Here is a 12,366-nt window from a genome sequence, read left to right as displayed (position 1 = left end):
AAAGTTGATGAAGAATGAATTGCCTGTCCAGTTATCTCCCTCTGACTACTTTTTCTCTTTTTTCTTCACATGTGATTCTTGCCACATTTGACTCGTGTTCTTCTTTCCATTGCTGCTGACACCCACTTCAGTCTGTCATTTATTATAATTTCTGCCTTGTTTCGGCCAGAACTCCTACATCATCTTTTGCTGTTGTGCTAGCAACATACTTCCACCTGCCCCCACATCTTTAGCAATTACTAGCAAGAGATTCAGAGGCTGAATAATATATTTCAGCAGGGCTCATTCCTGCTGAGTTTTTTTTTCTTACTTGCAGAAAAAGGAATATTTCAAAGAAGAAAAGGGCTTCAATCTCTATCTCAGTAAGCGTTTAGTAAGCATTTTGACAGTCTTTCCCTTCCTGCTCCTGTCTAGCTCCACTGGGACCATTTTATGAACGTGCATTTGAGGGTTTTTTCCTTTTGTTTTATACAGGACAAGCTACCTGGCTTCCTTACAAATGTCCATAACATTTAGGACATATTTTATCCAGTTATCCATTCCAGCAAAACAAGCATCTATCTGCCCACTTCAACTGAACTCAAGAGAATTGCATAGCTCAGAGAAAGCTCAAATGGTGGGGTTGCTATGAGGTTTTGGCAACATCATTTTCCTCTAGTATTTTTGCCAGGAAATACTGTAATTAGTACCCACAAATGAAAAGAATTGGACTGTAAGGCACCAAGGGACTCAAACCAAAGAATACCCCAGCAACAGAGCCCCAGTTTTTTCTTATGCCTGCTAAGGAAGCTCTCAAGCAGAAAAACCTATTGGCTGGATACTTGTTTTGCAGCTGTGACATACCACAACGGAAGATTGGGTAGAACGCATCAAAGCTGAGCCACGGCATGTGATTGAGGCTACCGACAGGAAACTGACTGCCAGCATATACTTGTGGGTTCAGGCTTGGATCTTCAGCCTGGTTAAGTTATTTGCAAGAGTAGCTCTACAGAATTTTGTGACATCCTTCATTCTATTCTTCTCCCCTAGTTTGCCAACTTTTGGAACCTATCTACTTTACTCATCTACAAGTCTGCCTCTGGTCTCTCTGACTTTGACCTAACTTGGTCTGGACACTTGCTTCTTGCTCTTCCAACTGACTGTGTATGAGGCCTTGACGTGGTACTAATTGATATTGCAAAATGATTGTTTTTAGTGGGAGCAGCTTTATAGTGTTCCACTGTATTTTTTCTCGGTACCAAGTAAGAACTCAGGTTAGGTATAGCAGTAATTTTAAATGTAGAATTCATTTACAGCTAGCAAAAAAAAAGAAGCCCACATTTTTCACATATATGTACTTCAGATTTTCAGGAGAATTTCTCTACTTTTGTGCTTTAAATATAATTAATAGATAATTATCAGATACCTAATAAATGCCATTCAAATGAAATGTTTTCTTTTACATTAATGAACATAATAGGACAAATTTACCATATGTTGCTAGCTTTTATTCCTCCCACTTTATTCCTCCCAAATGCTTTCTTATCATTTGTAAGGGAAGCATTTATATAAAAACATTAACACCGTACACAGCCACGAAAATATGAAAGAGTAGAGAAACTTGTCCTAATACGTACTTGGATTATCAGTATTAAAAGTCTATCAAGGGGATAAAAGTAAGGTCTCTTGTTGCAGAAGCAGCAGCAACTGTTAATGTTTGTTGATTTTGGCCAAAAGAACCAAATAAATTGCTGATTGTAGGGATAGCTCAGAAAATAAAACTGAAGAGACATCATAAAAATACCACACTTTTTGTGCAATGAATCGTCTAGTTTTTCCCCTTTCTTAACTATTGTGCTTCAATATCATATAAAATATGAAAAAAATGTAATGCAGTACATAACTCTCTCATTATCATGTTGTTTTATTCTGTCTTCAGTTTTAGTTTTCACCAGATTGTCAAACTGACAAATCAACAAATAAGTTTCTTAAAGTTTATATTTCTATTTATGATCAACTGAAAGTAAACTAGTACATAAAATACTGTCTAAATTATACTTTTATATATATTAGACATGTAGAACAAGATAATTATATGAATAAACCCAAGTATACAAAATGCAGCTTATATTTTTGAAATAGCAAAGTGAACTTAAATCTGTCAGTTTTTGTATGTCATATAATCCATGTTTATGTGCACCCCAATTAGTAATCATGGAATACATTCCAAGCCCTTTTGATGCATCAGTATTAAAATGAGCAACAGTAACTCTTCCTCTTGTTGAAAGCACGACAAGTAATTATTCATTATCTATACCTGGGGCAGCCAGAGTGGGTAAATTGTTTCTTAGCCTGACTAAGCCACTCTGTTGAGAGACCAGACCATAAAACGTCATCTCCCCTCTCTCTCATCTCCGTCTCTCCCTCCCCCCTCCCTCCCTCTCTCAGATGTAATTATTGTGTTATAGGGAAATATTGAGGTGGGGGGGGGGATACCTCAAGGTTCCTACTTTCCAGTCTTCATGGCATTTAGTAATACAAGTTACAGCCATATCTTACAAAAACAAAAATCTTGCAGGAGAAATACGAAGCACTTCCTCTCTTTTATTCCCATCCTATGGTCAATTTTCTCCCCAGTTAGAATCACTGGTGGGAGGAGACTGTAACATTTCATTTCTGTTCTTCTGGCAGGCTTTTTCTGCTGTCATTTCACCCTACACTCTGCTCTTTTCTATTGAAATAAAAAGGAATTTGGCAATCACATTATTGGTCTCTAAATCCTTTTGACTCCCACTGCTTGATCAGAAACTCAAGATCCAAGGACTCAATTTTTTAAAGCCAAAATGCCATTTTCTAACTTATGGACAGTTGTTCATTCTTTTGATTAGCTATAAAAGCCAGACAGCAATTGAAAGAAAAATTTAATACAGCTAAGATATTCATTTTAACTTGGAAATCAACATACAAGGTGTTCATTGAAAATGTCTTGAAGACAATGTCAAGCTCTTTGATATGTTTCTGCGATGATATTTTTAACAATCCTTATTACCTATATAAAGTATATACAATTACCGGTATATATACTTACATTTCTGTGTAATAAATAGAACTGCCACAATGCTTCTACATTTCTTAAGTGACATAAGTTTTCTAAATGTGGAATAGTTACATTTCTTGGTGGCAAAAAAATCCTTTCTTAAATTAATTCAGATAAAATATGATGAAAACTGATTGGTATTAATCATGCTGAAAATTTGTCAATAATACCAGTAGTAATCTATATTTTATAGTACATTTAATATACTTATATGTACATGTCCGTGTATTTATCATAGATTCTAATCCATTGAATTAATTTAATGCAAACCAATAGTGTATCGGTGGGTGGAAACATCAACTGAGAGAAATTGGGAAGCTAATGCAATCTATTTTATTATTTCATTATTTTATTTTATTCAACCAGGACACAGTCTAACTCTGGGTGACTCAGCATAAAGACAAATATGCAAAAGTGTATCGATATAACCAATATGGATAGCAAAACAAATACGCTATCATATTTGGAGACAAGAGTCTCCAAACACCACAGTCGAATACTTGTCCTTCAATGCCATGTCTTCTAAGACATATGTCTTTTCCAATAGATTAATGGTTTGACATAGTTTATTTTACCAAATCCATTTTTATCTTCTTAAAAATCTAAATCTTTAATCTGAAAATCACAGCAAATTTGTGTGCCCGTTTCTCTCTTTTTAAAAAATATTGATTTATTTCTTAAGGAGAAATATAAACCATCTCCCCAATATATTTTCAGTGAAAATATACAACTGTTTGATCTGAGCTGATGAACTAATGAAAACACAGGGGCACATGCACACTGATATACACAGAGCTTAATGGGTTAACAACATCACCTGTATCAACAGCTGATGAAATTGTGCATTCATGATTTGGATGTTGGCTACATTTACTGAGCTCAGGTTTGGAAATCAGCTTGAAAGTTTCAATCATATTTGCCTTAGTATTACAGACATTGCAGATTCTTTTAAAATACAAATGAAAATCTGAATAAGATTTCTTGATAGAGCTTCAAAAGCATATTATGTCCAAATGGAGAAATTTATTCAATAAGCTTACATAGGTCTAGACTTGTGATAGCGAACCTATCGTACTCATGCCCAAAGTGGCATGCACGACGTCGCCCGCTCCCCTTTCGGGTTTCTGGCGTACATGCACATGCGACAAACAGCTGGCCTTCATGCATGTGGCAGTGCTGGAAACTGGAAGAGCTGGTCTTCTGTTTTCTAGCGTGAGCATGCGCGCCAGCCAGCTTATCGGCGGGCACATATGCGGACCAGTAACTGGAAGATTAGTTGGCCTAACCAGAAGTTCATTTTCTGGCACGCACATGACCCCTGGGAAGCTCCTCTTCCAAGTTGCGTCCCAGACGTGCGCCTGCGCGTGTGTGCGCTCTCTCTCCCTCTTTGGTACTTGGTGCTGAAAAGGTTCGCCATCGCTGGCCTAGACTGTCCCACGAACAGTCTGTTACAGCATGTTGCTTTTGAACACACTGCCAGAACGTGACCCCATCTATATGATCTTTTCCTATAAAGAGACAACAGGGTTAAACATATAGATCTACATAAGATTTTTAGCACTAATATTTTGCAACAAAGAAATCTCCATTATGGCAGTGTTTCCCTTTACTGAAAAACAAAACACATGTCAATTTCTCTTCAAGCCCATTAAGTAACAAATCACGTCTTTTCAGAACCAAACATCTCTCTGACTTTAGGGCTATGATTATAATGAGGTTCTGATTTGGACAAAGTAGCAGAAGCTGATGATTGAGGGCAATGACTAACCATTTTGTATCCTGCATACAAAAACCATAAAGAGAATGTACTAGCCTTAGTTTTTTTTAAAAAAAAATATGCCCAGAGTTGTCTATTTTTAATGTATATATGTATTGTTCTGTTCCATTGAGGCAGATTTGGAAATCAAACTAGAAACTTCAGACTCTACTATGATGGAAAACACTTTGTTGGAGAGAAACGTTTTGAGTCTATCCACGACCTGGTGACAGATGGATTGATCACCCTTTATATTGAAACCAAGGCAGCGGAATACATTGCCAAGATGACCATAAATCCAATTTATGAACACATAGGATATACAACTTTAAACAGAGAGCCAGCAAACAAGAAGCATCCTGTGGCTGTGAGAGATATGGTTGATGGGAAAGATTCTGCGGGAGACAATGACATAGTAGAAAAAAGAGTAAGTAATTCATTTAAAGTTATACTTTTCCAAGTCTTAAAAATATTTCATCATTTAATTCATCTGAAAGACAGTAAATTCTCCTGCAGGTTACTGAGGATGAAAGATATACATATGTAATCAGATGATAAAAAGAATGTGAAAAAACCCTGTTCATTCTGACTGCTGCTTTTTTAATCACAAAAGCTACGTTTTCCTTATTCTTTTTTCCCCTTTAATACTGTTTTATTAAAAGCATAGGATATTGACAGAAACTGACTTTAATAACACCACTTATTAAAAAATAGTAGAAGTAAAGGTGTCCAATATCATGAAGGAAAACTAATACTGCTATTTGCTTTCCATCAAAGAACAGTAGATGCAACAGGATGGTGCTTCAAAACAAGAATTTTTAGAAGCAAATTGCAAATACAGTAGCTTTTGTTTTAACAGCCATAATAGTGTCTGCTCATTACAGTGGTGAGTCGTGATGGTCATAAAGCAGGACATCACATGACTGACCCAGTTTTATGACCTTTTTTTGCGCAGTGATTAAACAAATCACCATTGTTATTAAATGAATTCTCAGTTGATAAGCAAACCCATCGTGTCTGCTATGGGACATTTTTGGCAAAAAATGTGGGGTACCGCAAACAGCTGTAAATTACAGGCTGGTTGCTGAGCACATGAAATGATGTCGCACAACTGCAAGGGGGTGGGGTGGGGCAGAGCTTCAGAACCAGAGGGGAAAGTATTATCTGTGTTTGCCACCTCGAGTTACTTATAATGTAATAAAAGTGGGATAAAAATCAAATAAATAAATAAGTTCAGCAACCTGGTTGACAAGTAGAGCCACTTCCCAGGCCAGACAAAAGATTAAGTTAAGTGTCAGTTTCCATCCCAGCATTTCTTTCTTTTCATTCTGCTTCCAATTCAATGAAACACCCAGAGGTTGCCCACTGTATTTAAACTACAGCATGCAGAATAAAAAGTGTTAGCCAGATATTACAACTAAGGTTAAACAATTAAAAGACAAAAGAAAGGGAAGCATCTCAGGGGTTGCCACAAAGAAGAGGGAGTCAAACTATTCTCCAAGGCACCTGAGGGTAGAACAAGAAGCAATGGGTGGAAACTAATCAAGGAGAGAAGCAACTTAGAACTGAGGAGAAATTTCCTGATAGTTAGAACAATTAATCAGTGAAACAGCTTGCCTCCAGAAGTTGTGAATGCCCCAACGTTGGAAGTCTTTAAGAAGATGTTGCATAGCCATTTGTCTGGAATGGTATAGGGTTTCCTGCCTAGGCAGGGGATTGGACTAGAAGACCTCCAAGGTCCCTTCCAACTCTGCTATTGTATTGTATTGTATTTTGGCTACTCTACTAAAAAGGGAAGAAGACCAGAGTAGCACCCAAAAGAAATGACTTACATCAGGGGTGTCAAACTCATGGCCCATGGGCTGTATGCGTCACACACTGGCCATCCCCACCCCCAGGTTAGCGAAAGGGGGGGGGAGTCTCAATACGTCACATGACGACAATGTGACAGCATGAGTTTGACACACCTGGCTTACATCATGGACCAGAAAAAAGCTCTTTTGGACTGGATATCTGGATACCTTCATAATTGGGAAGATGATCTTTCAAAATCATGCAGATGTAATTAATCAGATCTGTGGAAGTGCCCAAAATTTGCTTTCACAAGGAATTTTGCGCTTCAGAGGTGCTGCTGACACAGTGCATCATTGAGATGATGCACGCACACGCACGCACGCACACATAACACACACACAATATACACACACAGCACAGAGAGAGCGGGAGGGAGGGACAGAGAGAGTCTTAGTTATTTCTCTGGTACTTCCAGGAACAAAGCAAATGCTTTGGAAACATTCAAGCATGCTGTTTGTAGGAAGCTGTTGCAGGTCCTCCTTGTTGTAGAGACCTTGCCCTTTTTCTTTTGTTCTACTACTACCACTAAATCTTTTTGATGGTTTAGAAATCTAACTGATGAGGGAGATATAAATAACACGGATACTTGGCTAGCATATTGACTTTTAACAATTTCTCCGTTATTAAATAACTTTTTAAAATGTGTTTTAAAGCAGGCTTGCTTATTTCTGCAAATTATCTACATTTTCTCAACACCTGTCTACTTTGGCCCTAAAATTATTGCTCCTTGACAACGGGGCATAACTTGAGAGGGGATGCCCAAGTGCTGCGTTCTTTTGACTAGCAATTCGAGCATCCAAATATCACAAAAACAAAGCCACATAATATCTTTCCTTCCGTCTTTAGAAGCAGAAGGCATGTTGCGTTGCCAGCTGCTTCAAAGGGATGTCTCAGTCAAAGCTTTGCCGAAGTGAAGACTCAGTCAAAGCTCTGCCCAACCCTGTTAGCTAATTATGAGGCACCCTTATCTTTGAAGCTACTTACATTCCAACTCTGCAGCACCTTGCAGTCTAATCAGCCTTGCACTGTTTGTCAGCTGCTTCAAGAGAAAATCTGCTTCATCAAACGGGGCTTTGGGGGAGGATGAAGCTGATCAGGTGTGTGTGTATGTGTGTGTGTGTCCCTGTTTAGCATAGTGCTGAGTCCTAGGAAAAGTCCGCCTTGGATCTGGATTCCTGTAGAGTTTAATCTGGCTGGTTCTTATTCAGAGAAATAAGAGGGACAAAAGGGATGCTGCCACTTAAGAAGGAAAAAAAAATATTCAGCTGCCAATACCTTTCTGATATCACTTGTTTTCCAGGATTAAAGCCAGAATAGAGTGGGATGGGGTAAGAAGCAGTTGCCCAAATCTGATTTGTTACAAAAACATAGAGCTTTCAAATAGAACCAGAGTACTGGAGTAGGAAAGGCCAACATTCAATTCTTGTTCATGCTCTTTTCTTTTAAAAACAGCGCCCTATTGCATGACCCTTCAATAGGATACCTTCTGTACGTACAGAGTTTCCCAATATAATTTCAAGCTCTTTGGGACCAAAGTATTTGATCCATCAATTACATATCAGACATCCGTAAGAGCCAAATGTTTTAACCCCTCCATCAGGTAAGGGTATTTAAGAGCCTATCAACATATTATACGGGCTCTCACCTGGTCCCCTTGAAATTCTAGTATAGAGATAATTATTTGAGAGAAGGTAGTGGCCATTCCATATTGATATCTCAATAGGCACGATGGTTGGTGCAGTTGCTTCTTGTACCATATATTTTTGTTGTTAGCTGCAAAGTCGTGTCCGACCCATCGCGACCCCATGGACAACATTCCTCCAGGCCTTCCTGTCCTCTACCATCCTCTGGAGTCCATTTAAGCTCACGCCGACTGCTTCAGTGACTCCATCCAGCCATCTCATTCTTTGCCATCCCCTTCTTCTTTTTCCCTCAATCATTCCCAACATTAGACTCTTCTCCAGTGAGTCCTTCCTAGGCAACATATTATTGACATGAAGTGCATCAGTTTCCCATGTTACAGGAAGGATTCTTTTCAGAGCATATGACCTTCTGCATTCCCACAAGGCAGTAGAATCTGTCTATGGAAGGCAATCATTGACTTGCTGTTTATAAAAAAAGTAATAGGACATAATCCTTCATCATGTTGGTTGATGACAACTTAAGATATAATCATTTAAAACAACAGCTGTTGGTAAAACTAGATCGTTTCATTGCAGAATGAAAATGACAGCGTAATGACAATTTCATACAACACAGAATGGATAATTTTATGCATTTATTTGGGGAAGACTCACTAGCAAATGATAAATTAACTGACTAATTATAAATATTCAAGGACAAAACAATTTTACCTGAACCATTTTAATTACAATACAAATATGTTATCCTAGTTAAGGTTATACGCTTTTGAAAAACACTACAAAAATTTGATATGGGTGAAGCACCTTCACAGGAAAGGATGACGGTTAGATTTGTTAAATTTCATGGCATTTTTTAATAATAAGCCCATTTCCCATGTTTAATTTGTAAGAGTTCACTGGAGGACATTACTATGGCTTTCTTGATTTCTGAACATTCAAGATGATTGTGTTTGTACCCAGGGAGGTACACATTAAATTTCTCAGAAAAACCACAAGAGATGAAATTCTGAGTGCACAAAGGGGGCAAGTTTTGAAATACCAAGATAGGGAAATAACCATTCTGAAACAGATCCCCAAGAAAGTGAGGGAGAAAAGGAAAAACTATTCGCAATTAGCGAAGAAACTTTACCAGAAGGGGGTGTGGTTCAGATGGCTGATGCCTGAAGGTATGTTAATATTCTGGGAGGACACAAGAGTTAGAATTAATACAACCATAGAGGCACAGGCCTTTATGGAAAAAAATAAAGTACTCCTAGATAAACCAGATGATCTCACAACAGACACACAGGACACGGGGGGGGGGGGGCGGAGCTCTGCTGGCGGGGAAAGAAGGGGCAATACCGAGAAAACTCAGATCACAAAAATGAGTAAGAAAATCTGCTTGATATAAATTGATTGAAATCATTAACTGAATTTACATGCTGATTATATATTGCTATTTAGTATTGAACTTTGTGTAAATGTATACTATGAGTATGGAGGGAGGGGACACCTGCCGCACACTGCAACTGCCAAAATTTGTAACCTTTCCACTATCCCATTTTTTTTATTACCTAAAAAAACCAATAAAACTTTGTTTAATAAAAAAAAAGATGATTGTGTTAAAATTGCCATGTTATATAGGTGTAATAAGGAATATTTTCCTTTTGAATGAAATATTAATTTTTCAAAATTACACTGAGTCTAGATTGAATTACTGTTCTAGGGCTAGCATACATACATAAAGCACTAACTGCTGCATTTCTATTTCTAAAGTCCAAAAACCTCGCCCATCTCATATCATCTTCAATTTCTGAAATTATAGCACACACACAAAAAAACCAGGAACTGTTCACTTTTATTGTTTCAAACTAATGAAGCTTCACATATATGTACGTACATACTGTACATACAGAGGCGGGAGAGAGTCTCTCTCTCTATCTCTTGCATGTACGCATCCATCCTGCCAGAATTTTCTTACAACCTCCTTTCTTGTTTATGGCTTTTGCTATAAAGTCAAATTATTTCTGAATTATTTCCAAGCCTTGTTCACACCTTGTGGCTTACCCTCAGACATCTTGTGTAATCTCATTTTTTTTTGAACCAGATTTCAAGAGAGTTTATAAATAGAGATGATCATCTTGGGAGTAACTACTAAGAACCTAACATTGGCTCAAGGGCAAAAATGTTTGAAAAATGGATCTGGAAAGGAAAAGTATCCCCACGAAGCAGTCACAGACATTTTAAATCTTGGGCACAGATTCCACACTCTTTCACCAACACATTGTTCTGGTTTCTAACTTGATTTTCTCATGATCTACTTAGCAGCATGAGGTTGAGCCTATCATGACATATTCAGCTTCAGGGTGGAACCAAATTTGAAGAGAGACCCCTACTAACTAAAAGAAGAGAAGATTATGACTTTTGTCAATTACCATTTGTTCTGCAGATTCAATAGGCTCAGATGCTGTTTCATAGGAATCTGATTTAGCTATGGTGTAATACACATGGGGAAGTCTCGGTAACAGTGAATTGCTTCATCTTAGAAAAATTCCACTCAAAACTTGTATGTTTCTTGTGAGAAAGTGGAGCAAATTCTGGTTAGCTTTGGACCAATCTTTCCTAGATTGATGAAAGAGCAGTCTTTCCTTACTGGGTGTTGTTGAGTTTAATTTTTTTAGCATTCTCTATATTTAATTTTCAGAATTCAGAAAACATTTTCTACCAATAAGATAAAATATGATTGAAGATAATCATATTTAAACAAACAGAAAGGAAAAAACAAGCAAAATATAAACATACCGTAATTTTTGCCATGGAAATTAAGGAACCTAACAAAATATTTTATAAAGTTGCTTAAGATATTTTTAAGTAATTTAAAACATGCAGCCCAATTACATAAATACCTAGCAAAATAATTTGCTAGTTCCTATTTATCAAATTAGAAAATAGTGTATTATCCTGAAAAATCAGGGCAATTTTATGAAACTATGTACGGAGCTGGATAGAAGTATGAAAGTGATAGAGAAATTATTATTACAACTGATCTCTATTTTTACCACAGATGAAAGATGAGTTTTACGTCTTACAGAAAAGGAATTCTATACTGGACATTCAGATTGATCAGACATTAGGATATGTGCACATAGGCTGCTAATCAGATGTTTTGAACAATGAGTGGAGGTTAAGGGACAGTGTCTGGAGACTCAACTCAAATTGGATAACCATTTGTCTGAAATGGTTAGGGTTTCCTGCCTAAGCAGGAAAGGAGTTGGACTAAGGGGTTGGACTAGAAGACCGCCAAGGTCCCTTTCAACTCTGTTATTCTATTTTAACCATGATATTCTGTCTGCATCACATGCAATCCATAAATATGCTTCTACACTTCTACACTCAGCTGCACCCAAATAGTTTATATATACAAATATACAAGTTTCTAATATTTGCATTTGATTAATCAAGGGGTCAATTGAAAAAAATAAAGTTTTAAAAAAGTTAGATAACAAATACCATCTGAAAAGAGACAGTGTCCCTTCTATTATGGTGGAGGTCTGAATTCTTCTGATTGTCCATGTATCATGTAAAAATAAAGAAATTTTGTTGCAGAACTGATTGGAGATTTCACAATTCACAGATATTAAATCATACAGACCTTTCAAACATTTGAAGTTACGATGGACGTCCAGAGCCATTAAGACTAGGTTTCAATGATCCAGTGGCCACATACCCCTTGTGGTCATGCCATCACATTTTGAGCTGGCCTGCATTTACAGCTGTTTGCAGTGCCCCATAGTCACATGACTCTGATTTGGGCCCATTTTTGCTGGAAGCTGGCATTTAATTCCAGTTGCCAGCAAAAAATACCCATTGGGGAAAACAGGCTTGCTTAATGACAAGCAGAGTTCATTTAACGGACGCCACAAAAATGTCATCAAATCAAGCATGATCACATGGTGACAGTTTAATGACTGCCACAACCTACAACTATAATCCCATGCTTAATTCCAGTCATAAATCAAGAACTACCTCTATTGCTCATTTTTTTGAAATTCGTTCGC

General features: G+C 37.4%; 1 protein-coding gene across 2 annotated transcripts in view; it reads left to right on the top strand.

The window, feature by feature from the left end:
• CHN1 (chimerin 1) overlaps positions 1-12,366 on the top strand; it is a 129,727-nt gene that overhangs the window by 76,498 nt on the left and 40,863 nt on the right. For both annotated transcript variants that reach the window (XM_081935447.1, XM_081935448.1), the window contains one exon: positions 4,971-5,259. In XM_081935447.1, the coding sequence (XP_081791573.1) occupies positions 4,971-5,259 (289 nt within the window). The remainder of the gene's footprint in view (positions 1-4,970; positions 5,260-12,366) is intronic.

The sequence above is a fragment of the Natrix helvetica genome (assembly GCF_964273705.1).
Source record: "Natrix helvetica genome assembly, chromosome: 1".
In the NCBI taxonomy this organism is placed as follows: Eukaryota; Metazoa; Chordata; class Lepidosauria; order Squamata; family Natricidae; genus Natrix; species Natrix helvetica.
The sequence above is the reverse complement of the archived record's forward strand: the minus strand, read 5'-3'. Positions and strand labels throughout refer to the sequence as shown.